The sequence below is a fragment of the Battus philenor genome, unplaced genomic scaffold, assembly GCF_028537555.1.
Source record: "Battus philenor isolate CCGP_79_NKW_IND1 unplaced genomic scaffold, ilBatPhil1.0.hap1 SCAF_14, whole genome shotgun sequence".
Classification (NCBI taxonomy): Eukaryota; Metazoa; Arthropoda; class Insecta; order Lepidoptera; family Papilionidae; genus Battus; species Battus philenor.
In genome coordinates, this window is record NW_027181676.1 from 5241909 (window position 1) to 5267256 (window position 25348).

Genomic DNA, 25348 nt, shown 5'->3' on the forward strand with positions numbered 1-25348 from the left:
GATATTGGTCCTTTCTTATTTAAAATTTATTTGTCCATCTTGTACGCGGACGTCCCGCGCTGCGCTTGTTGGTTCATAATCTTCGCGGCTATCTATTCTGCGCGCTATGCAGCTTGCCCACTGCTACCTCAACTTGTTAATCCGCTCCGCCTAATATATTGTTGTTGTCTTATTACAGTATTACATAACCTCTAAGTAAACTCTCTGCTGACCTCGTCAGTTTTTGCAATATATAATATGCAAGATATTCAAGTATTTCTTTAATTTCCATGTACACAAAAAATGTGTTCACATTCGTTTTTAAAATATCAATAGCGTAAGGCTTAGTAACTCCTGAAGAAATTTGATGCGTTAAACACAAAAACAGTTTTTTTCGTTCACCGAATTTTTGAGAATGGGATATGTAGGAGTTCTACTGACTGAAACCTTTACGACGTTCCTCCAATTACGTGATATCACGGGGCCATTGGACTACTTCGTATACGCGTGCAGGCTTACCGGCAACGACACGCGTCGCCGTCTCTGTAGAGACAAATATCCCCTCTCATCCTAAAGAAAGATGCGACCGAACGCTGCATTATTATCGGTCTTTTTATCTAATCCGGGCAACTGATGCCTCGAGCCCGATGGCATAGACGGTGTGCACACACAACTACAAGCTCTTTTCAGCCTCGGTGGACTTGGTCTTGTGTTCTTCCGCCAAAAAAATGCAGTCGCTAATACAGTTGTTTATTTACCACCAGCATAAGGAAATCGGCGCAAAGCAATACCGATTCTCTTCTACCTCCACAAACCACCTACTCGTCTCTGAAGTAAAGTTATACAACTACGTTACCCAATAAACGCATTTGAACTAAAGAACATTTGTGGTTATGGTTTTGTAGGTAAAATTATACGCTGTTTTTAATTCTTATATATATATATATATATATATATATATATATATATATATATATATATATAGTACAAAAACATGTCACGTTATTTATGAAAAAAGTTTTTTTACATTATAAGTATTTATAACATCTCAATTTTTTTTTCTATATATACAAAGAAAGGTTATAGGTAACCTCTTTTTGCCTTATTTCAACCGTTATAATGACGTTAAGAAAAGTGCAATTATTAACATTTTGTTAATAGTAGTTTGAGCTCGGAAATTGGTATGAAAATACTAGGCCAATTGAAAAAGTAACGGCTGTTTTATTACTGATGATTGTCGTTATCTAACGACAATGTTTAATTATGCTAGTTAAATTTTTACTTACAAGAAACTGGTTTTAGATAAGAATTATCTAAAAATTTGAATATAAAAAAACATTTAATTATTTTTAATGAACTTGTCTTATTATATAATTTATACTTATTATAAAGGGTTAATATTGTATTCATCAACATAATTATAAACCAGTAAAAGAATTTAATACTGAATTAAAATTAATTATTGTTTACGTAAGCATTAATTTTCATACTGAAAATAATTAATCGTGGTTATATGTATCTCTGGTTCCGTCGTGTCAGAATATTTTATACAAAATAAATTGTTCATCCGCCTGAAAAAAACCGCTCTCACCTTGAATTTTATCTTCAGAATTAACTTTAACTAATTACACTTCAGAAAAAATCAATTTCGATAAGTATTTATTCGTTTTAATTATTAATATTCAAAGATTAATGGTAGACTTTGGGTTTAAGGATCGTTTTGGTGTTTAAAAGAATCGACTATTCAAAACTGTGTGTAAATAACTTCTCCAATAAATACAGTTTGGATTTAAGCAAATATAAAAATAAGTTCAGAGTTCTTTTAAAAATCATATTTTATGGGTAGTTAAAAAAAGCAGTTTGTAAATAATAAATATATATATTCATTACAAAACATTGGTTATTAATTAAAACTGTTATACATTATTCACATAATTCACTTTCGATCATTTTTAACCGTTTTTCTAACAAATCCCTATCCAATCTATGCATACATAGAAATTTCCCATTGAGAAACAATACAGGTATATCATGCCTGTATAATCTTAACCATCTTACGTTATCTTTTTCTGTAATAAACACTTTTTTAATAGTCAGCCTATGTTTAAACTGTTCAAGCTCCTCCATAACTATATCACAAAGGGGACATGGATTTTTTGTGTAGAAAGTTAAAGAAGGAAGTCCTTGGTTAACTTCAGGTCTGAAAAAAATTTATTATACTATAAAGAAAAAGAACGGATAAAAATTCCATGATTTAATCATTATAAAATCTGATAATAAAGGTGAAAACAGCTAAAAATCATGTTACAATATAAAACCTTTCCTTAAAACTACCCTTGACCATTCATATCTTATCCTAACACAGCAAAACAAAATTAAGGCACAGACAGTATCAAATTGTGACTGCAATATAAGAATACAATAATATTGGTATTACATAAAAAAACCCTCCTAATTCACAATATACAAATTTTTAAAAGCTGCCACTTTTTCAATAATGTTAGAACTTACAATTTTTCAATCATAATTGATGATGCACCACCACCACCATTGCAAATAGATGCTACACCCTTTTCCCCTTTCTTTAATGCATGGCATAAATGAACAACAATTCGTGCTCCCGACATGCCAATGGGGTGCCCTAAGCTAACTGCTCCACCATGGACATTAACTTTAGAAGGATCCAAATCTAGTAATTTTTGATTTGCCACAGCAACTACACTAAAAGCTTCATTTATCTCCCATAAAGCAACATCATCCTTTTTCACTCCAGTTTTTTCTAAAAGTTTAGGAATTGCAACAGCTGGAGCAATCGGGAAGTCAATTGGATCACATTCACCATCAGCAAACCCAACAACTTTAGCAAGGGGTGTTATGTTTAGCCTTTTAGCTGCATCTGCAGTCATTAGCACTAAAGCTGCAGCACCATCATTCAGAGTTGATGCATTTCCAGCAGTAACAGTTCCATTATCTTTTTGAAAAACTGTTGCTAGTTTTGTAAACTTGTCAAAGTTAATTCTCTTGTATTCCTCGTCTTCGGCGAAAATGACTGGAGGAGCACCTCGTTTTTGAGGTACAGAGACAGGAACCAATTCATCTGCAAAAATCTTATTTTCATATGAAGCTGCACTTTTTTTATAACTCGATATAGCATAATCATCTTGTTGTTGTCTTGAGATTTCTAACTTCTTTGCAGTATTTTCTGCACAATTACCCATATGAATTTTGTTGTACACATCGGTAAGTCCATCTAATACTATACCATCAATTAATTGCATTCCACCATAAGTAGTTTCTCCTCGTTTTAAGTAAAATGGCACATTAGACATAGACTCCATTCCACCTGCCAAAATAACATCTTGTGCTCCAGTTTGTAGACTTTGGGCAGCTAGCATTATTGATTTCATCCCAGAAGCGCATACTTTGTTAACTGTAGTGCATATAGTACTTTTAGGAAGTCCAGCAAAAATGGCAGCCTGTCTTGCTGGGGCTTGTCCAAGGCTACCAGAGCACACATTTCCGATATAAACCTAAAACCAAAATACAATATTACCTTTATGAAAAATTACGTCATTTTTCTCTTACTATTTTTTAAAAAAAATACGTCATTATATTGTTATCATTTATACATACGATAAAAAATCCTCGCTTTAGAGTAAAAGGAACTCTTAATATTACTAATAAATCGTGTGTATGCGTCATATAAATTATTCAATCAATTATGTTCTAACTGTACTTTGTAGAAAGTAGGTAAACAGAACTAACCTCTTTTACTTCTTCTTTAGGAATGCCGGCTCTTTCTATTGCGGCTTTAACGGCTACTGCACCAAGTTCACTGGCAGAAAGACTTGCCAAACTCCCCCTAAAAGAACCCATAGGAGTTCTAACTGCCGATGCTATGACCACCTCGTTGAGAGAAACTTTCGAAGAATATGTCGCCATCGCTTTCAGAAGCTAGTACGCAAAGTCAATATAAAATAATACTTTAAAAATTAATACTGTATGGTAAGCTACCAAGAATATCACCTAGCCGACCAACTTGTCGCTACGGTGTCTTTAATACAACTGAGAGAAAAAATTGACGTAAAGAAAATTTTACTTTGAATAAAGTACATACGAACCTTCCTTCCAGTGTGCATTTTAATGTTAATCATTTTCGTTCCTTTCAAAAGAATCATTGTTATTCTTTTATTATTAAAAATGCGACCCTTTTCAATTCACTAGACGTGACACAAGATGTACGATTAATAATTACTGAATAATAATTCTTTAAGATATTTTATCACACTGGTTATAGTTTATTTATTTGGGCTTATCGCCTTATATTCGTACACAATAGTAAACTTTATTGCAACGTAGTAAAGTACTCTTTAAAGATGATTTAACCTTAAATAAATAGGATTTCCGAAGTTTGACCTATGTTATAAATATTAATGTGTAGCTATATAAAACGCTTTGCCAAAGGTTAAGCTTTAGGCAATAGGCTATTTACTTTTTTATTAAATAAAAAATTGGGTATGTGTTGTATATAGTATGAAATTTAATAGAAAATTGGATATTAGTAAATGAAGAACAAAGTAATGCTGTAATACATATTTGTCACATTGTTGTAACCTCAATTTTTTTAATATTTCGTTAATTACGTTTCTTGAAATTTAAGATATCACTAATGAAACAACATAAATTGCTCAAAATATACTTAATTAGCGTAACGGCATCTAGTACTCAAACAAATCTTAAGGCTTGCTCTTAATTTATTATCTATGCATTTACAAACACCAATAAAGTTAACTGTCATTCACTTTGTCAAACTGGCATTCACTTCGTATTGCAATATTAAGTAGTAATAAAAGGTCGAATAACTTAGACATTGTTCTTATTTACGAAATTATAATATAAAACCCTAAAAACTGATTTATTAAAAAAAATCAATCTAACGAAGTCGTTGCATAAATGTCACTTTGTTGATTTCTTTTGAAATTAAGCACAATGGCTCATACCTATGGTAAAGAAACAAGGGATCGGGTTAGTATAAGGTTTTGGATTAACTTTAGGACAAAAGCTTTTTACCTCTTTTATGTGTATCTTACTCTAATCTTTCTAAACTTTTTTATCAATTTTTTCCTACCTAAGATTTTCTGAATCATTTCTATTCATAAAACTGTAATAAATATAATGCCAAATTTGTTGATGAAGTCTACAAGTAAAAATTGTAAAAAATTTCAGTGTTAAATGCATAGTGACAATAATATACATTTTGTATGTGTGACAATGAGACAAATACCACAAGGCTTCATTTTTAAAACTGCTTTAAAATTTAGGTAAGTGTTTATGTCCTCTTAAGTATTTTATCGTTCTTCTTGTTTTACTTTTACACAATGTAATGCATGTTTTAAGAATTTATCTAATCTTATAAAAAAATGTTGAAATACACCAATTTTAAGTTATTTTTTGGTTAATGGTTAATGTATGTGAGTAATGTTTTTTGGTTTATGTATGTGTGTAAAAAATTACAGACATGTTAATTAAAAAAAGCAAATCATACTAATTCTATAATAATACTTAACTAATTTATTGGATAAAGGAAGGATATTGAATTTTTTTTGATTGAATTATGGAATTATTTTTAATCCTTACCAATACACAAGCAGGTTTAGTTTGTACTTTCATTCACCGATTCACATTCTGTTATTTTTCTGTAAAAGTGGTTTGCCTAATAAGTCAAAACTTTATCTTCATGATAAGTAAATCTTATTAATATTTGTTGTGATATTTTGATTTACATATATATATATTCAGTTTATTGATAGGGTGCACACTTGTTCAGAACTAGGGAGCATATTTCTTGAAGTTAAACGATTGATACAGTAAAGAATTAGTATGAAAAAATTAAAAGAGTTCTATTTGTAAAGTTGTTATTATTGTCATTATAGATATTCAGATTACAATATATTGTAAGAGGAAGTGATATGACATAATGAACAGTAAGATAATAGCAAAACTACTCACAATAGTATAATATGGTATTATATAGTTAGTGTTGATAGAGATTGAACCATTGTTATTTATTGTTTTAATAAAGAGGTGACTGTGCCTTAAGCTTCTTTAATTACTCAGTAGATTTCATCATGTATAGTTGTATGTATAACTGAAAATTATTTTCTCTGTCATATCTTGTTGGCTTTTATTAGCAATTAGGATGATGCGTCTCACTGTGCATGTGATTTTTAACATTAATATACATAATACTGTTTGTATAAGTCATTAATTTTCTTTATGTAACACTTAATGTTAATTGTGCTAACATTTACATGTGGTGTACATGTGAATATGTGTCATTAGCTAGTAAAACTGTTTTCAGTTGTAACCAACCATGTACAAATGGTGGAAAATGATTGCCTTCAAATATAGTTTGTGCTGCTTTTACTTTATCAAGTAATAACTTGTGATTTTTTTTTAAATTCTCATATGGTTTTATTCTGTTATAGGGTTTAAGCAGAAAAGAGCCAGGTACAACTTGGGCCATGCCATAAAAATGGAAGTGGTTAACATGGATGATGGCAGGTATGAACAGCGAGAAAGTTTACCAGGTAGCAGTGTTGATAGTGATGCATCTAGCAGTGTTCTAGGAAGCAATGAGGTCAGTGAACACACCAGCGATAAAACATCTGATGATGAGGAAGACTTACGGGAAGACTTACAAAAAACCATACCTGAATGCTACAAGTCAGAATCGAATTATACGTCACAATCTTTTAGAAACATCACAAATGATGATGAGTTTCAGGCAACAGCTCTTTGTCAATTTATGGATATTTTGAATGATTTAGATGAAGTTTTAGATAAGTCCCTATTAGCTTGTTTCAATGACACACAAAACTTGGATAGTGATGAAGAAGGTCTTACATGTAAAATAAAGGAGTGTATGGCTGACCATGAAGAACCATCAATTAATTCTGTTAGCCAAAGTTCTGTAGATGACAATACACAAGTAGTTATTGGTCCCTCAACACAAAACCTAGATTCAACTTTAGATGATGAAGATTTAGTACAAAATGTATTTGAAGAAGCTCAATACACAAATCTTAGAAGGTCCAAAAGTTTTTCAGAACTTCCGCAAAATAACAGAGAAGTAACACAGCCTTTAGACAGAGCGAATACATTAAATGAAAACTTAAGAAATTCAATGAGAAGATTGGATCCAATTGTCTTGCCTGCAATTGATACAGAAGAAACAACTTGTGAGCCTTTAACATTACCTGTTATTCTTTTCTTAGAACACCATGTCAATATGAGACCTACTAGTGCACCAATACAATTACAAGTGACAGCTGCAAATCTTAGCACAAGTAATGGATCATCAGGGCCTTTAATAGTAGGGAGACATGCATTGTTAATGAATCGTACATTGTCTTTACCATCTCCTGGTGACAGTGATATCACAACCGTTGGTTGGACTGGACATAATACAGCTAGAAGTGTAGCCAGAAGTGACAGCACAACATCAAGCTCCTCCATCGAATCATTAGCAGGGATTACAGCTGTAAATCAAAGTGGTGCAGGATTGGGTGATGAAAGGTAAACATTACAATCATTTGTTCTGTCTTTCCAATTTATTTCTTTGTTATGAAAATTTATTTTAAGGAAGTCATAAACTTGCAGAGCCTGCCTGATATATGCTTGACAATGTTTTTTACTTTATTGCTATACTTAAAAATATGACTGCCCTGCCATGATAGTACATACTTCATGTGGTGTTGCTGTTGCAGAAACGAAGAGACTGAGGAACCGCCTTTTGGTGTTTGGCCGCATCGTATGAGCGCAATGTTAGCGTGTCTTAGTTGTACAGTCGGAATATTTAATATTTCGAGATTTGCAACCTTCAGTGTACACTATGGAGGTAAGTTATAAACTAATTTATATTAAACAAAAATGTCTTTTATTGTAAGTATTAAATAAGACTTGTCTAGTAATTATGAATTAACTTTTCAGCTGGTTTTATACTACAATTTTTCATACTATCTCTCTTTACTGGGATACCATTGTTTACATTGCACTTATGTTTGGGCCAAGTGCTTGGATCAGGCCCAGTTGACATGTGGCGTATATCGCCAATATTCCAGGGCGTCGGTATTTCATTGCTTATAACGCAAGCAGTCATCGGGATGTACAGCATAATAGGCCTGTCCTGGATATTCGTCTACTTTCGGGATTCTTTTATAACCGCTGACGACAAGTATAAATGGGCTTTGCCACACGAGTTCAATTTTGATGGTGAGTATATTTTCTTATATTACGATATATCTCATAAGTCATAGAGCTCTTAATGATATGAACATATTAGGCGAAGCATACTCTAGTTAGTAGTAAAATTACTGTAATAAGAAAAATATTGATATGACTTGATAAGAAGTAGGGTAAGAGGTACAAGTCTGATGAGCAATTTTGAAAGAAAAAGGGGTCAGGAGTATTAACAATTTGGACATCTGGCTCTGTCATTGCTCATGTCCTTTATTTGCAACTTTCCTTAAACTTTTACGGACTTCTTCTCATATGTTAATCACTATATTACAAGAAATAAAAAAAAATGTCAGTGACAATGTCACCAGCCAACATAGCTCAGTAATTTTCTTCAACGTGGTTGGTATAGTATGGTAACAATTTCGAAATTCAAAATCATTTATTCCAAAAAGGTTACATTAAAATGAAAGTGTAAAAAAATAGAGAGAAGTGAGTATTTTGTGTCATAATAAAAAGAACATCAAGGGTGCACAGTTTTTATTTCCTTTTTTGTATTGCATTAATATGAAAAATACGTAAAAAAGATTTATTTAATTAATTTTTAGAGTTAGCATTACGTGTTATTCGATTATTGACGTTTATTTATGCGGCAAAATGTATATAATACATTTAAATAATAAATTTACGAAGAAATATATACAATACTACAATATTTGAAAGCTGTATAAATAGTAATGTAAAATATACACAAAAATTTAGGTTACAATGAAAAAAAAAATCATTGCATTGATAATTATTTTTTTAAATTATCACTTGCAAAAAATTTAATACAGATAATAAATGTAAAATTGAAATCGAAAGTAGTCGCGATGTTAATTTAGATCGCTGAAAATGAAAGTAGCATGGTAATTGTTTAAAATGCATGACATAAGGCGTTCGCGCTATTTACTGCGCTGGCATTATTCGGTTGTACTGTCTGTATTAAACTGTAATAGAAAAAAAGTCTATCAAGTAAGCTATTCAGTATGTTCACGAACCATAAGGTTCGTTCACATTTTTTCAATGTCAAGACGTTTGTATTGGACGAAGTTGTAAATTAGAGGAAGTTCATTTGAAGGTCTGTAACGAAAACCCATTTAGGAATTTTTTATTTTTGTTTGTACCACCCGCACTGCACTGCAATTTTATAATGATAAGGCTATAATCTTTTTAATTGTTTCTTTCCTCATATGCAATGCAATAAATTCTTTATTTGAAAACGTACGTTACTCTAATGTAAATTTGAATTACGACACGAGGAAGCTTCAAGGCTGTATGAACATTGCGTTAGCAATAAACAGTATTAGTACACCTACGTTTGTTTCAAGCTAAATATTTATAATCTCTCATATTCCGTCAATTTTAACTTGGTAACTTTATACAATGAAATTTTAACAAATCTATTTACTAATAGGTTATTTTTTATTTTTCGTTTCAAGGATGTCTTAAGTCTTCGTTGCTTTTTAACATTTAATTATAATCAAAAGCCAAATGATTAATAAATTAAATGAGCTGAAGCGTATTATATGACTAGTAATAAGTTAGATATAACAATTTTAAATTATGTAATACAATTTGGAAAGGAAAACAAGCTTACTTAAGTTATTACCCTTGTGGTTTTTCAAAATCACCATTATAGTCTTATTGGTATGAAAGCTTTTCAATAAAGGGCTTATTTGTTAGCAAAAATATTACATTCGTTCTAAAATACTACACGCCAATAACTTATGGCAGTAAAGAATAATTAATTTAAATGTGTATTAATCCGAAATTTTGGAAACGCTTTTTCTTATATCTTTAAGTTGTCCATGATTTCTGAGACTATTGATTTTCGGATATGGGGTACCAAACATATGAAAGCAAGCTGTACATTTACGCTTTTATAGCTTTTATGTGTGGCAGATAATTTGTTATTTTTATAACTTGTGAATAATAACTTAAATTGTAATAATCGGTTAGTAAAATATTATTTCTATTGTTACTGAGAGTATCGTGTATAAAGAAGTATACGTAACGAAATAGGTGTTAATGTGTAAATACATTGTGATAAAACATTATGACATCGATAACAGACGATAATGATACGCGTGATATCTATATACAACTATCTGTCCCAACAGTCTACGTACTGTGAAAAGGTTTCTAGCTGTCCAACACAAATAAAAGGAGATATCTTTCCTAGTATTTGCTTTATTTAAACATTTTTTGTCTGTTATTCAGATAATTTTTGTTAGTTATCGACTTATAATTTTATAAACAATGGGAAGATTTTAATAATGAGTGACTTTCACTGTGTTGGTTTATCATATTCGATACTCTTTGATTAAATCCCAACATGTCAGATGTTTGACAGCTAGACAGGAGTTATAGTTTACTCTGTGGTAGTATTTTTTGTACTATTTTCCTGACATTTTTTTAGTTTTCCTCTATTTAAGAATTTACTAAGTGCCTTAACAAAAATATATCCGAGATTTGCTTTTAGCGACACATTTGGCATTTGATTTAGATAAAATACGTTTATAATAGTAATACTTAAAGATTTTACCCTATTGCGTATAGATTTCTAATCAGTTTAGGTTAATATTTAAATTGTGGCATAGATTTTTGGTTCATGATATTTTAATTAAACTAAAAAATTCTTATCAACTATCATTGCGTATCAACGATTCAGTGTTTGATGATGATGATGAAGTTTTTATCATTTAATAAAGGGGAGGGTAGATCTCCACTAGTTGGAAATGCGACATTTAAGGTCGTGGAAAGTCGCAAGGTGTGGTCAGCGCGAAATCGGTCATCGTGGCGAAGTTCGGGGGAGTTCTATGCCCTGCTGTGTGTCTATCTGCTGATACGATGATAGAAAAAAGTTTTAAGTTGCTGGAACGTTTTAGTGTTTGATATAATTTTTTATTTTTATGACGACCTTAAAAACGAAATTCCGCTCATCACGGCCTCCGCGTTCGTTATCTTTTGTTATAAGATATTCCGGAACACGGAACAGAATTGCTTACGCACTATTGATTGCGCGCAAAAATAAGCATCGCGATGGTATCAACCTACACAATCGTTTGTACAAAAAAGACTTACCGGCAGTAAATAAAAAAAAATAATTTAAATAAGTTTTAGTGTGTTTACACTAAAACTTATTTAGAGCTCATTAGCTTTGATAAGACACACATTCTTACTCATCCTAATCAGCTCACTTCTGTGGTTAAAAGATTAAAGAAAAACCACGTTCTCTGATTAGACGATGAGGCATATGCCTCTTGTTATATTAAGACTAACCGTAAAAGTAATTTGCGTAACTTCCCGATGACGATTGACAGCCCACGCCGAGGTCCTCTTGTAGAGGCTTTTGCACGACGACATGAATCGACCTCCGAAGCGACCAGAGACCTCGACGGCCTCATAAGCCTGTGAATTATTAGTATGAGCCAAGCCTTTCCCGGGAGCTTAGCTGCCTTGAAAGGAATCATAGGAGGTCTTAGTCTCCTCCGCGAATTCAGCATAAACCACTTGGGTAGCATTGAAAGTCAGGTCTTAATTTTAAAATTGGTGAATTTATTATTACAGACAATTAACGCGGAAGTGCTTCCGGTTATTAAGCTTATAATTTCTTTATCTGTGACATGGAATTCGATGTTTTAATTATTGAATAATATTAATCGTGAAAGATTATTCATTATCCGATAACTATAAATAAAGATTTCTATTATCTATAAGCGTATGACAACATCGAATACGTCTTGTATTGCATTCTTTATCAATCACAATCCAAGGATTGCTGCTTACGAAATTGTGATATAATTTTGTTTGTTCATATAATTGGCGTAATTGCAACATTGACGCTATACTCTTTGTGTTCATTAATATTTGAAATAACACACGATCACTATTGTTTAAAAAATGTATCAGATATTATAAATATGTTGACTTTTTTGAAACGTTAGTGATTATGTTTATGTAGGCATATAATCATAAATCGCTGGATCTTTTCTGAATAAAGTGCATATCAACCATAGTTTGTGTGAATTATACACCGTCCTTATCACTTGCAAAGGTTGAAGAATACACAACAAGGAAACCATAATGCGCACATATAAACTCACAAAATCGTGCGCACGCGCAATCTAACCCGCACATACACTACTATATGTATTTAGTTTATGTAAAAAATGTAATAATTTCATACGATTTAGCTATACCACGTTCTGTATGTATAATACGTTAAAATAGTTTTTAGTGACTATAAATATAATTTAGGATATAGCGTTACAAATATAATATTTTGCGTAAAATGTTATTTCATACATTTAAGAATTTAAATCATTTATGGCGCTGGCCACTTATAATTACGGCGCGCTCTCTATTTACCTAAAAGATGACTTGTGCGAATGAACCAAAGGTCAAAAATAAAATTTGTGCCAATTATTTTGTGAAGGTTATATTTATTACATAGCTTAATTATTACATACAACTACAACAAATGTATTTAACATTTAAATACGTAACTTAGATTTATTCATTTTCTGGAATTAGCTACTGCTCTATCACGAATGTGACACGAATATGACTTGACGTTGATTAATGGGACAACCTTTATAATCGCTCCTAATACATGTAATATACTGGCAAATATTTTTTATAATTTTGATTGTTTATAATTTAATTTTTTAGCCGTTAATTGAAATTAAGCATTTTAAGTTATAGCTTATAAATGTTTTATTTATAATACATTAAATACAAGGAATTCGCTACTATTTATATATCTTGCCGTGTGTTAAGAAATAAGCGATTTTCTTAAAATTATCGTGTAAACATATATTTATTATCCGATTAATATATAGTTTTATGACAACACCGTCTTTAGAAGCAAGGAATTGTAATTAGACTATTATTAATATGTTGTGTTTCTTTTAATATAATAATAGAGAAATATATGAACATTGGCAAGTTGAAGTGGGAGTAGGCAGACCACTTGACGCGCAGAACAGATGGTTGCAGGTCTTAAAGTTCTAGATTGAAGACCACTGACCGAGGAGCGCAGTGCAGGTCATCCACCTATAAGGTGTACAGATGTCCTTGTTAAGGTCGTTGAAAGACGCCTTATGCAGATTGCTTCCAACCGGTATTATTATCGGTATATGTCTTGGTTGGGGTATATCTTTAACATACAGCGATTGACGTCTGCAATATTGCAGGTTAAATTATTATATATTGCATCTTATATGTTTACGTATATTCAACAGATCCAAGCTTAAAGAATAGTACAGTTAAAATTCAAGAAACACTGCCGCAGTATTTTCACGGCGAAGTGCTGCAGAGAAACCAGGGTTCGAACAACTACTTCGGCACGGTAAAGTTCCAGGTCGCCTTCAATCTGGCCGTAGTTTGGATGATCGTGTTCGTGTCCCTGAGCAAGGGGCTGAGGTCGTACGGCAAGGTAACGCGTTTATCATTGACATGCAAATTGTTCTTTGTTACATGCACGAGCTAAATATTAAATATTTACGACGCAATAGCGCACAATGAGAACAGAGATAAGCGTTTACTTACAACAATTAAACACATAGTATCTGATGTAAAATGTTATCAGTCACTGGTTCTCCAATCTCGGTGTTTATAATAATAGCATTGGTTTTGTCCTTAATGGCTTCTAAATAGAAGCAATACTTATTTATTTTTAAGCTAGAGTGACGAGATAAGGGAACGTTTACTTGGTTGCACTATAGTATCTCACTGCACACAATTTTTGTGATAGATGATTTATATATTTATACTATATACTATAGTAAATTTACAAGATCTATACCAAAACCGCCGTCCTAAAGATCCTATGCATATTTTATATTTATTTAGTAATTTACGAAAGAAATTTTATCGGAGGCGACTACATCTTTACTGGGTTTAAGGTAGAGTGTTAAAGAGGCTTTGCCTAAAAGATTGGAGGATGGTGGTCTATTCACTGCAACGTACCATACCATGACCGTATCGGGCGAGTAACCCTAGTCTCTATGCTCTACTGTTACAACAAAAATTGATTGAGCGGTTTGTTTTCGTACGATAGCCGTAAGCAACCCATGGTGTCTACATGTAACGTTTAGCTTATGGGAAACCCGTAAAGGAGGACCAGCCTACATGGTGGAATATACCATGGACGTGTAAGAACTTATTTTACACAATTTCTCATTCTCCATTTTCCCACGTTTTCTCTCCGTGACTCATTCAACTTAATATAAATAAAGGTATTTATACTAATAAAAAGTTCAAAAAACTATCCGTTTATTTAAACACACTTCATCGAAATCTGTCTGTTGTTATCGGTTAAAGTTGTAATATCCGGTTTACGTTTCAGGCTGTATACATGCTGATATTCCTGCCGATATGCGGAACGCTGGTGTTGTGTACAAAGCTCTTGACATTGATACCATACGACTCTGTCACCAACATCTTCTCTGACACTGAATGGAGTGAATTTTTTATCAACAGCAATGTATGTATATAACAGGTCGATTGCTTATAGAAGTAAGAGCTTTAAATGTCTGAATGCACAGCTAATATAAGTAATGATAATATATACTAATAAAAAGAGTTTTCAAAATTAGAATTATCACACATGAAAATTAATTATTTTTTATCTGTCTCTGCCCTGTCGCATTCCAAGAAAAACATAAATTAAAGTAACATATTTACGTTACAATGTAAATATTTATATATATAGCTATATATATGAGTATTTATGTATGTGTAAGTAATATTGTATGTATGTGTATGTATTAATTTATGTTTATATGTATATATATTTGTATTAGTATGTTTGTATATTACTTACACCCTAAACCGCCCTCTCCTTCATGTCTCTATCTCCATCCAAAGATTGTCTGGTAGACATCGCCTCGACCGATAAGACCGCCTCATTTACTATATGAATTGTTTCTTTTTTTTCCCTCTATTTATTGTCTATAGTGTATAAAAAGTGTTAATAAAAATAGGATGTGAAAGCTTTAAAACTTTATGCTTTCTAAGTTGCTAAACATTCATCCTTTTAAAGCGGAAGCCTTCGTGTATTGATTATTTAGATGAGTTTCCCGGACCTATTTATTTATAGTTTTTGCCCATATTGTGGAATAGCAGATTAAATGCTTCATAGCAATTCTCTACTAAGCAGAGCTGGTGTGTAAATATCAATAATAGAAAAAGTCGTAACATTTAAAATGTAATATAATGTATAATGAGCATTATACCGTATGTATAATTACTAATAAACTCTTACTTAAACACGAGGATGTTATGAACAAATTACACCTACATCTTTATTATAGCTATAAATACAAACTCGGTGATTTTCGTGTAAGATGTTTCGATTACGTAAATATAGTCACGTGTCTTTTCGACTTAAACGTAAATCCTTCTTTTGACTTTATAATCTTGTTATTTTTTCAATCTTAAATGACTCGGATTTTCCGGTCACTAAATAATAAATTAATCTTGTGTAAAGGATATTTTAGTAATGCGATTGGATTTGTAACACCTCAATTAGTAACACTCAGTTTTACGGGAAGGTATAGGATAAGTTTACAGTGTTACTTTATTACTAAAGTAATTTTACTTGTATTTATTGTAGATGATTTTATTATAAACATAATGATATTTCATTATAAACATAATTGTTGTATAGAGTTGGGCGGCGGCGGCTCAAGAGACCTTCCTCACTTGGGGTCTGCTAGGGCCGTGTGTAATGCAGTTAACATCTCACAAAGATGCAAAAAGGAAAACCAACAAAGTGCTCCAACGTGAAAGTGCATGCATTGTGGCGTTCACATTCGCCGTGCTGTTGCTTGCTTCTTTCCTTGCAAACACTTGCGTCCAGATACTGAAGAACTATGGATATGTTTATTTACCGAGTAGTTATGGTAAGATATATTCATACTTATGACATTGCATATCGACTTATATATTCGGAAATTTGTATAATTTATTTAATCTTTAATACAAATAATTCAGGATGTCTAAGAGAAAAAAAAATAAAATCTAGAGTTAATATTATCCAACACAATTGAGTTAATAATCAGGTATATACCTTACAGCTTTCTCGGGAAACGAACCTGCAACCTTCGACCGACCTTAGTCGTATTAGTCCTTTACCGCTTTGCTCCTACATAGTATTAGGATTATTTTTTACATACGTTGGTACTACAAGATTTCTTGCATATACAACTTTTTAAAAATTATCGCAAACATATACCATCCTCTTCGCAATATTGCAGAACTAGTGTAGCGGCGTCATCAGGCTTTAGATTACATTACAGTAAAATTTTTGCGTTATATAAACATGTGAAGTACCACGGGAGCTTATAAAACCTGTGTTACTTAGCGTTGTACCGCCAAAACAGCGTATGCCTTACTTACCTTTATGCAACTTTGTATATTTCCCCCCATGTCGACTGTTCTCCACTCATCGGTGAACTATATAGAGGCCGATGAGTCTTCGCTGCAATTAAGATGTTCCTGTGCAAATTTTAAAGCAGCTTGCCTGTAAGCCGCCGTGTCTTTAGACTATTTGCTGTTCTAGACGAGGTGATTACCACTTCCTTTAGCCTCATTCTTATTGCTTGTATACATACGTTTCCTCCACACACTTCATTGAGCGCTGTTTTGATGTTTCCTGAATTAAGGAAACGATTTCGTAGAGAAATTGAAACAATAAATTGGTCATCACGATAGTAGTGGCTTAAGTTCTCTTGGTAGCGGATCTACTTTTCTAAGAACCTGTCGCTACAAACCTTCGGTATACTATAGCAACCGTAGACTGGTTTAAATTTTAATTTCTAACAATTGTTAGTTGATCTAAGCCTTCCCGCACCAATGACAACTTGTATAAAGAGAAAATAAATAAATTTGATTGTCTTTCTAATTTATATATCCATTTTCATAAAGAAACAAAATATTTATATATCCATTTCATTATTATTTATATGATTTGATTATTTTTAACTTTTCAGAAACGGTGAAGTCATCACAATTTTTGTGGCCAACGTCTGATCCTCTGCCGGGCAGTGTGGTATCCACTCCCGTTCGTTATATGGGCCACTACGGCAGCCTGGTGGGTGTAACAGTCTGGCGGAATGGTAACGCCGGGAAAGTTTACAGCGGGTGGCAGCCTTTGCAACTGGCAACACAAATAGTCCCCGCCACGCTGGCAGTATTACCTGCCAATGTTGTAAGTTTTATTTCTAAACTGAAATCCGTTTTTGTGCGGGATTTTTTGTGCAAAATTTTTAAAGTATGAACATAATGTGGTTTGTATGAAAATTTCAATAAAAATGAAACACAATAAATCGAGACATATACAATAAGAAACAGTCGTCGCAATTGATCACCTACCACACGATAACTAAAAAACAATTACTCGTAACGAATGCGAGTTAGCATTCTTGTAATGAATCGATTTTGAAGTGAGTTTTCTAAGCGATTCCTTGTAATTTCGTAAAGTTTTGAATAATTTTCTACGTGAGGCTTTTTAGGCCTGCATATAAAATATTTTTACATTACTTAACACAATTATGTGTTGTAAACATCATTTTTATAGCTTTTCGGGGAGTTTTACGATTTTTAATGCGGTCCCTGTTCACCGCAAAAAACTAGTTTTGAATGTAGTTACTATATTTGCTTAGTTATTGTAAAAACATAGTAAATTAAATATTATGATGTGCTCAACTTTCCTCCGGCTAGTTTCAAGTTTTTCATACGAGGATATACATATTGTTTAGTCAATTTTACTGCTGAGTTACATGTTCCACATGTAACGGTATTTAATCATTAGGATCTTTGATTTTTAAATTGATGTTACCCTTATTTCTTACTAAAACTGCAGGATGTTTATAATTTATCTATTTAATTAGATTTTATTGTATATTATTCCAGTTGTCTCCGGCATGGGCTGTAATATTTTATTTCATCCTGATAATGTTCGGGATAGCTCAGCAACTGGCCATCTGGCACTGCGTGATCACCGGCATAATGGCCATAAACCCGCGCACGCTGCGCCTCTGGGAGACGACCATCACCTTCTTGAGCTGTGTTTTTGGACTCGCCATGGGTTTGCTGCTCTCAACTGATGTGCGTAACCACAGTATTTGCAAAAATTTTTAATTTTTCAAGCACAAGTTTAAATGCATGAACTCCTTGTCTGTGCGTCACTAATTGACAAAAGGCTTCACAAACTGGTGCTATTTCTTTTTGTCTTTGACTATCCTTGTCTTGATAGCATATGCTACCGTTTTAATACGATAATTGTAATTTTGTATATATATACCATGAGTAATAGTTATTAGTACATATATTAGGTAAACCGGAAAGTAATATCGTTTTCTTATGTTAAATTCACACGACTACATTTTTACCAAGTTTGTATTCCTTATGAACAATATATTCACCCACGTTATCAACAACCTTTTGCCATTTAGTATACCAATTTTCAATGCCCCTTTTCTGTAAAATATGTCGACAGAAACGACTATTCTTTCCGGTCCTTCTAATATATTAGGTACTTTTTATTCCCATTTATTCTTTCTCATTTAGATATTTTTATTATTTATGATACATACTTATTTTACTTATATTTATTAATTTATCTCTGCACCGTCGAAACGGTAAATTAGTACAAAATGCTTTTAACATTAAGTTCGTCGTTATACATTTGTAGCGTTAACGCTCTAACAGATAAATACTTTTGTTTTAAATAATTTTTCCACTTTTTAAATAATAATTTGATATTATTCAATTATTATTATATCACAGTCACACCCAGTATACACGACGACTTACTGATGGTGTTACTGTAAAGAAAACGGTGGTAAGCGTTTGTTCCCGCAGGCAGGCATAAGGGTGGTGCACCTGGTGGACTACGCGTGGACGGGGTCGTGGTGGCAGTGCGCGGTGCAGGTGTCGCTGGCGGCGGGCGTGTTCGTGGTGCGCGGGCGGCCGTACAGCGCGGAGGCTGTGGCGCGCGCGCTGCTCGCACCGCGCCCGCGCCTGTCCGCCGCGCTCGCCGCCGCCCTCGCCTTCACCTGGAGCGTGCTGCTGCCCGTGCTGCTCTGCGTAAGTCGACACATTGCAAATATCCAGACTTGAACATCACAAGTTTAGAAGAAGATAAAATAAAAAAAAATGTAAAAAAAATATTTAAATAAAAAGGACCAAAGAACTATAAACTGATAAATATCTAATAAATCTGTAATAGACAGAAATAATTTAAGCCCTATAATAAATTAAAATAGACTGTGATACATTGTTACGGATAGAAATAGACTGATAATTGAGGAGAGGATGAAAGGCGATGTAGAAGGAAATAAGAATGAATGAGAATGTTAGGTTATCTGATATATGTTAGAAGAGTGAATGAACGATTTTGTGAAGACTGGAAGAAGAGAGCGAAAATAAAGGACACGTGAAAAATTTATTAAAAATGTAAAAGTCCTCTGCCCACAATAAGCTAGGGGTGTAAGAGAGACCCCCATAAACGGGGCCATTTAAAAAGAATATTACAAGTTTAAAGTTTAAGCAATGCTCCAAGAGAGGAGGCCCTCGTGCGTGGAGGGCTTGAGCGACTTGTGAAATGAAAATGGGTGAGTGCATTGCTGGCGGCAGCATCGCTTCCCTATTGGAGGAGGAAGCAAGCCGCCACACATTTTTGCGTTATTGTTACCGGGCAGAAACTCAATAGTTGCTCTTTAAATTGAAATTTAACCACTTTCCATTTGTACAGGAAAATCATGTAAATGAATGAACAAACCAAGTTCTATACATTTCGATCAAAAAGTCTTAAATGATATAATAAGATTTACTTTTAATATAAAATTTGAAACTAAGAAATGGAGGGTCCCAGATATCTTGTGGAATTTTATGATATGTGTATACATCCAGACCTATGAAGGATTTCTGAAGGAATGCATCCTGTTACATCAGTCGCAATGATATTATTTTTCTTACAGGCAATCTGCGTTATGGATTTTCGGATTGGCCAACAACGTCAATTGTACACTTGGAGAAAACCTATTGGGTGAGAAATAACTTATACATATTATGTTTTCAATGGCAAAATTTATGACAAATAAAACCATCTTAGACTATTAAATGCAAAAGCATTGATAAGTATCCGTATTGACGGTTATTATTTTTTTATGCTAAAAATGCTGGACAAAACTTGCTTCATAGATTATAATACTAGGTGTATAATTGTTTTCCTCGTAATTGGGCCTCTCGTTCTCCCTTATTTTATTTAGGGAAAGGGAACTAAAATTTTAAAATAATTATTTTACATCCTTCTTTTAATTTCTCTATTTGTACACTTCTCTGGGTGAATAATCTGAAAAGCGAGTTTTGTATAAATACGGCATGTTATGATTTTTAATGAATATGTTGTCAATTTGAATTGAGCATATACAAGTTAATTATAGGTGTAAAAGCTTTAAAGGGAACAATGTCCTGCTTTTGGTATAGGTCATTTCTCTTTATTTAATATATGGCCCACCCTATCTAAACATCAATGGTTTCAAAAATAATAAATAACATAATGGTAACAGTTAAAAAACATTTTTTTAAAATTATGATTAACACATAAAAATTGATTATTTTTAATCTATCCCTGCAGACTTTGTACTACCAGAAGTTATTGGCCTCTAGTATTCCAACAGAAAAAAATAAATTTTATATATTACGCATCTATATATTCATCCTTTTAAAACGTTTTACACCTATTTCCAATCACCTTGTATAAAGTTCTACGAATTTTTTTTTCGTTTAAATCGTGATTATTTGGTTATAGATTATAAAAGATAATATTAAATGTTTTCTTTTATAGTTACTGGCCGATATGGGCGAGACAAATAGCAGTGATGATGCAGCAAGGTGTATTGCTGACAGTACCTATAGCGGCGTTCGTACAAACGTGGCGTTACATGAACAAAGGACCGCCGGATATCCTTGAGGTGAGCATTTATCGGCAAAGGCAACCACAATATACATCCTATAAAATATTTGTGGCTAAAATTTCTTTTTTTTTGTGTATGATGAAATGAAAATTTCATGCTGCCAGGATTTCGCTTCAAGTGAATGTTTAGAAGAATTGGTAAGATATGTGTCATCTGTGTAGATTGAATTCACATTGCAATGTACATTTTCGTGTTTATCTGTATTATGTAAGGATCTGTGTGCGACAATATTTTTTATTTAAGCTACATATAGTGTATATATATTATGATAGTAGTTTCATAAATATTGTTATATTTCATGAAAAAGAAAATCTTTGTGGTCAAGGCATGACTTTTCCCAGAAATTTTAGTGCCCTTGTCTATATTATCCCCTGAAATGTCTGTCTTGTACCTTTTGTAGTTTATTTGAGCTTGATTAGATTCATATTTCATGTTAAGATGTCGTTTATGACAATAAAACAGTAACAGTATAAGTGATTAAATCATTAGAATAGCAGTATAATGAGTAAGGGTACAATACCTTTCACTGTTTTTAATTTTGTTGGTTGTAAACTAATTCTGAATTTACACTAAGTGTGAGAAATTTTCAGAATATTTCATATGAAAGTCCTATGAAAGTGTATATGTAGATTATTTTTCGGTGTATTATAATTAAAAAAAAGCCTTGTGTGACGTGCTTTAAACTTTATTTATTTTATTTTCAATCGCCGCTTTTCATTAGGTGTATAGTGTATTTTCGCTAATATAATAGAATGAATTTAAATGTAAATGTTTAGCAGTTTTATTACCAAGGTCCCTTCAAATTGAAATTTCTTTTAAAATAATCATTCTAGTTATATGATGACAGCCAAGCAATTTTTTTCAAGAAGGTTATACAATGTTATTTTTTGTTGTAATAGATGTGCTTAACATACAATATTTAAAGTATATAATAAATATATATATATATATATAAGTACGATTGTGTAAATGTACGGTGAGACTTATCTCATTTAATTGAGTCTTTATAGGCCTACGCGTTCTTATGAGGCAGCGAATTGCAGACGACAGTCAAACTGTATGGCTTCTGTTGTATGGTTTGGTCTAATTTGACCGAGACAAGATAATTGATCGGCCTTGTAAAAATTGTTTGCGAAATAGCAGTTCTACAGACGCATATATTTCACTATTACGGTTTCGTTTTGAAAAGCGTAACAGAACCTCGTGTCTGTATGGACTCATTTTCGCATGGACACCATGAGTATTAAACCATTAAATTTGATTATCCACAATTATATTTATTTGGACAGGTTTATTTTAAAAATAAGTAGTTTTTTTTAAATATATTTTATTTCAAGTTTCACATTTATAATCTATGAACGCTCCTACAACTTTTATAAAACTCTTCATTGTACTGTCGTTACGAAAGGGATTTAGTAGGATAGTTTTTGAAGAAAGTCGCTTCCGCATACGAACGCGTCGTTGTACGTACCGTAAGAGTAGTACAATTTCGTTCAAAAGTGTGACGGTAACGTTTGGTTAATTTGCAGCGCATACAGAACCTTTACCGACCGCGAATGGGCGCGGCGAGCGAGTCGCCGGCGCCGGGACGAGCGCGCCTACCGCCGCCCGCGCCGCCCGACCCGCCGCCCAAGTACACGCCGCCGCCATCTTACTCCACGGCGACGGGGGCACGGCTGCTCTCTACGCTACGCCGCAGCTTCCGTACGCTACGCAGGTACTCCTCACCGCAGTTTTAATTTACACATGACATGTAATAACTATTGTACAAAACTTAAACACAATAAGAATGTTCACAAAATGTCAGCAGTGGAAATATATTATGACGGGTAATATAGTTAAGATCACAGGAAGTCGTTGGAAGTGGGGAACGCAAGAACTGCTATCGTGGCGATATAAGGGCAGGGCTATGCTTTGTCTATCGGCTGAAAAGAAGAATAATTAAAAAAAAATATCTGTCTTCTCCCCATTCTTGATTCGATCTTATAGATTATGCCGAGTATAGCCGTCTGCATGCCCCCTTTGAGGACTGACTTGCAAATGAGGTCAGAATTGAATTTTAGTTTTGTTTTGTAATATAAAATAGATTTCGTGAACCTTCCGAAGTGCTAAGTTGTAGTTTCGTCACGTTTTAGTATGAAATTATGTCGTAATCGTTGCAGAATAACATCATCCCGCATTGAGGCGCCGCCCGACGACACGTCACAGATACCGATCACGCTGAGCGAGAGTGTGGAGCGCAGCGCGAGCGTGGAGCTGCAGCCGCCGCAGTACAGCGGCGTATTCACCACGCCCTCCATCACCGTCACCGACGAGACCGACGCCGAGCGGCCCGCCACCTCGCGGAACTCCCTCACGCTCACCAGAGACTACCTGCGCCGCTCGTTCATGAGGAAGAGCGACTCCGCGAAGAGCATTCGCTCAAGTCTGCGCAGGAGCTTTAAGTACGGAGGCGCGCTCACCACCAGTCACGAGCAGCTGGTGCGCGACGCCGAGCCCATCTCGAACACAGTCGCCATGTCGGCCGCGATCACCGACGCCTCCCCCCCACACGCACGCAGCCTCGCCTCTGTCATATAATCGCAACACACGTTTATGTTAATTTACTTATCTATATATAATTATATCGTACTAACGTCTTCAAAATAGTATTTGCTTTAAAGCTCAACAATTAAAAAAAAACTTTTTAAAATAAAATATTCACCCCGTTTTAAAAAATTCCTCCAATAAACGCGCTTATATGTCTGTTGCTAACATATTTATTGATGTTACTTGGCCGAAAATAGATGGCCGCTGGGACCTTAAGGTTCTGAAGTGTAGAACACGGGCCGACAAGCGCAGCCTGGAACGTCCACCCATAAGGTGTGTAAACGACTTTATTAAGACCGTCGAAAGACGCCGGATTCAGGCTTCCAACACTGTAACATTTGGAAATCTCTGGGGGACGCTTAATGGTGAATATTTTACTCTGAAATGGTGATGATTTTGATTACATTTTTGAACAAATTAAAACTACTCCGTTGGCGTTAAGAAAACAATTAATCATCACTGCCGACCGCTATAGTCACGCAATGTAAGGAATAATTCTTAACCCGTTGCATTGTATGTCTTCAACTGTTCATTGTGAACGAGAATTTTTAATTTAGGAACGATTTGTGAATGTTGAATGTTCATGTACTGCTATCGCATCATATGCTAGGTTAAATATTATATATATTTTAATAGTATATTATTGGGTTATACCTGGCGATGTAGGGCTGAGTAAAGTACGTACAAATGACAAGAAGCTATATGTTTTAAAACCTTTTTTTATGAACGTATATATAATCCGTGAGTGGATAAATTATTTGTTATGAAAAAATTGTTGTGAATTTATTAATCTTGAGATGCTCAACCGGATCTGCTGCAGGAGATGCTTACTTCAACTAATGTCTATTAGATTATTTTTAAAAGCCGATCGACAATGATATACCCCAAAAGTTACGATTGTTTTTGATATCAGTTAAAAATAGTGTTGATATGATCACCAGCCATTCGTAGCAGACTGCGGTAAACCAATATGTATTATTATTAATAACATTCAGTCTAATGTAATTTACTCCATGTAAAAAAAAAGTAATTATTTTTTTTTCTAAATTATTATTTTTAAAAAAGTTCTAAAGTAATTTTTCCACAAGTATCTCGTCATAATAGATATATCGTTAGTAAAATAATGATATATCTTAAAATATTAAATATTTATCAAAATTATAATTTTTTTTAATTATTTTTATAACTAAAGGTATTGCTTCTATAGATTCTCTTATAAGGTAAGGTTTTAAGCCTACGAAATAACGGATGATTATTATATATTGTCATTAATTAGTTTTTTAAGAATATAGTGTTCTGTTAATATAAATTACATAAGATTGAATAATATGTTTTTTTAAGTTGATACACATAAAAACATCACATTTGTGATCACAGACATTTATTGTAATATGTTATTTTAGTTCCATTAATAAACCGTGAGCAAACTATTAATTGTATTGCAAAAATTTAGTTCTCGAATTTAAGTAGTTGTAACATTTACAAAGGAATTTAAAAGAATCTCTTTTATC

General features: G+C 33.3%; 2 protein-coding genes across 5 annotated transcripts; one reads left to right on the forward strand and one right to left on the reverse strand.

Moving 5' to 3' along the window:
- Nucleotides 1–2093: 2093 nt before the first annotated feature.
- On the reverse strand, nt 2094–4328 carry Acat1 (Acetyl-CoA acetyltransferase 1). The gene is made up of 3 exons (XM_068761265.1): nt 4101–4328; nt 3745–3933; nt 2094–3509 (listed from the first exon to the last, which is right to left on the reverse strand). The coding sequence occupies exons 1-3, from the start codon at nt 4155–4157 to the stop codon at nt 2487–2489; spliced, it is 1269 nt and encodes a 422-aa protein (XP_068617366.1). The 5' UTR covers nt 4158–4328; the 3' UTR covers nt 2094–2486.
- A 492-nt stretch (nt 4329–4820) lies between these two features.
- On the forward strand, nt 4821–25348 carry bdg (bedraggled). 4 transcript variants are annotated; one of them, XM_068761256.1, is made up of 15 exons: nt 4821–5004; nt 5206–5300; nt 6468–7557; nt 7749–7879; nt 7972–8253; nt 13506–13699; nt 14612–14749; nt 15935–16169; nt 17259–17476; nt 18181–18375; nt 19132–19356; nt 20250–20317; nt 21119–21245; nt 22778–22965; nt 23411–25348. In XM_068761256.1, exons 3-15 carry the CDS (start codon nt 6515–6517, stop codon nt 23826–23828), a joined length of 3462 nt encoding a protein of 1153 aa, XP_068617357.1. In that variant the 5' UTR covers nt 4821–5004; nt 5206–5300; nt 6468–6514; the 3' UTR covers nt 23829–25348. The 4 variants fall into 4 exon arrangements, with proteins under 4 accessions (XP_068617357.1, XP_068617358.1, XP_068617356.1 ...); XM_068761257.1 differs by lacking the exon at nt 5206–5300; XM_068761255.1 differs by lacking the exons at nt 4821–5004; nt 5206–5300 and adding an exon at nt 6075–6117.